The 1,920-nt window shown below is 34.4% G+C and overlaps 1 protein-coding gene across 1 annotated transcript in view; it reads left to right on the top strand.

Annotated features, from left to right (window-relative positions):
• GEN1 (GEN1 Holliday junction 5' flap endonuclease) overlaps nucleotides 1-1,797 on the top strand; it is a 22,721-nt gene extending 20,924 nt beyond the window's left edge. The window contains exon 8 of the mRNA XM_012653066.1: nucleotides 473-1,797. Within this exon, the coding sequence (XP_012508520.1) occupies nucleotides 473-1,797 (1,325 nt within the window). The remainder of the gene's footprint in view (nucleotides 1-472) is intronic.
• The last annotated feature ends 123 nt before the right edge of the window (nucleotides 1,798-1,920 follow it).

Below are 1,920 nucleotides of genomic sequence, written 5' to 3'. Positions count from 1 at the left end.
AAAAAAAAAAAAAAATCATCAGTTAGAGTTGTATTCTTGTTTCTTTGTCTTCACATTTCTTCAACTTCCTTTTAAAGTTGCAAAGCGAGGAGTAAACCATCCTGTTCTGTGTCTACTAACTTAACCAAGTGTTAATAGTAATAATGATACTAACCAATTATTGAGCAACTACTGTGCATAACATAATTTGGGTATTAAATACACTTTCTTTATTTCCCAGAACTCAGTGAGGAAAACAACTCATTTATAACATTGTTTCCATCCCTGGTGATCTAGTGGTTAGGAAAAAAGGGAAAAAAAAAACATTGTTTCCAGAGGAAAATATTTTATAATATTTCTAGGAATGCACTGAGACAAAACCCAGGCAAAAAAACTGCTCATGTAGAAACTTTCTAATCTGAACTCTTTAATTTTTAAATCTAAGGTAAGGAAAAGAAAATAGATGTTAATTATATATTTTTTTTCTTTTTAGGCATGAAAATTACACCTAAAGAAAACAATTTGCCAGAATCAGATGATATAATGAGTTTTCAGTCACGCATGACTATAAAACCCACATGTGAAATCTTTCCTAAGCCAAATTCCAAGTTAAACTTGGAAATTTCTCCTGATTCTACATTACCACAGGAATCTATTTCTGCCTCATTGAATAGCTTGTGTTTACCTGAAGATGCTTCCTGTTTGAATACACAAAAACAACAGTTCATATCTTCTCCAAGACCTTTGGCTATACAGCAAATTAAAGCTGTCAATAAGTCTTTAACTTCAGAACACAGTCAACCCAGTACCTCATCTCATAATATGTCTGTGATTGCTGATCTACACTTGAGTACCATTGACTGGGAAAGTACTTCTTTTAGTAATTCTCCAGCTATTCAAAGGAACACATTCTCTCATGGTTTAAAATCAGAACTTGATTCAGAGCTATCAGTCATCCCCGATGACTTTGAAAATATCCCAGAACAATTGTTATGTGAATCAGGAACATGCACCACAAACAGCAATAAAGTGTTGGATTGGGATCTTCATAAGATTAGTCCTGAAGAGCATCTACTTTCTGGCATTAGAGATTTATATCTTCAGGATTTGCCTTTAAAGGAACGAATATACATAAAATCATCATATACTCAGGATAATGTACAGCCAGATGTCAACCTGAAACCATCCCTACTCAGGGTAAAAGAATCTGGCACTGGTAATAGTAGTTCTGATTGTCCATCTCGTCTTTCAAAGGATCTTCCAGGAATTCATTTGCAAAATGAATCCAGAAACTCTAAAGTTCTAAAAGGAGACCATGTGCTTCAAGGAAACTATAAAGTCAATACTTCTATACCTTATTTTAATAACCCAGTTGTGAAGACCTCCACCGTTACAGTTGGGCCACCAAATACTGTTTTAGATCACAGAAGAAAAATTGATATGCAAAACACTCAGAAAATTGTAATGAAGAAAAGTGTTTGCCTTGACAGACATTCGTCTGATGAAGAAAGTGCCTCAGTGTTTGGGAAAGCTAAGTACAAAACTCGAAAAGTGAAGCACAGATCTCAGAAGCATAATCCAGCCCAATTCAAAGAAATTGACCACAAGTCGAGTAGCCCTAAGATACATATCAAAGAAACTGAACAGTATGTCAGGTCTTATAAAGCAGCTGGAAATGAAGAAAACTGTTTCCAAGATCCAGCAAAAAGTTCTCTGAGTTTTCTACAATGTCATAAGAAAGAAGACAACTCTAGTACTTGTTTGGATAGTCCTCTTCCTTTAAGCCAGAGATTAAAACTAAGGTTTCAAAGCACTTGAAATGCAATTGAAAATACTTAAGTATAACTTATTATTCTATACCATCAGCATTAGCAGAGGCAGAGGGAAGGTGTCTAGTTAATGTTTGGTAGAAAAATTTAATGTTCTATGTGTCATGAAACA

The sequence above is a fragment of the Propithecus coquereli genome, unplaced genomic scaffold (genome assembly GCF_000956105.1).
Source record: "Propithecus coquereli isolate 6110/MARCELLA unplaced genomic scaffold, Pcoq_1.0 Scaffold41, whole genome shotgun sequence".
In the NCBI taxonomy this organism is placed as follows: Eukaryota; Metazoa; Chordata; class Mammalia; order Primates; family Indriidae; genus Propithecus; species Propithecus coquereli.
This window is presented reverse-complemented; position numbering and strand designations above follow the sequence as displayed.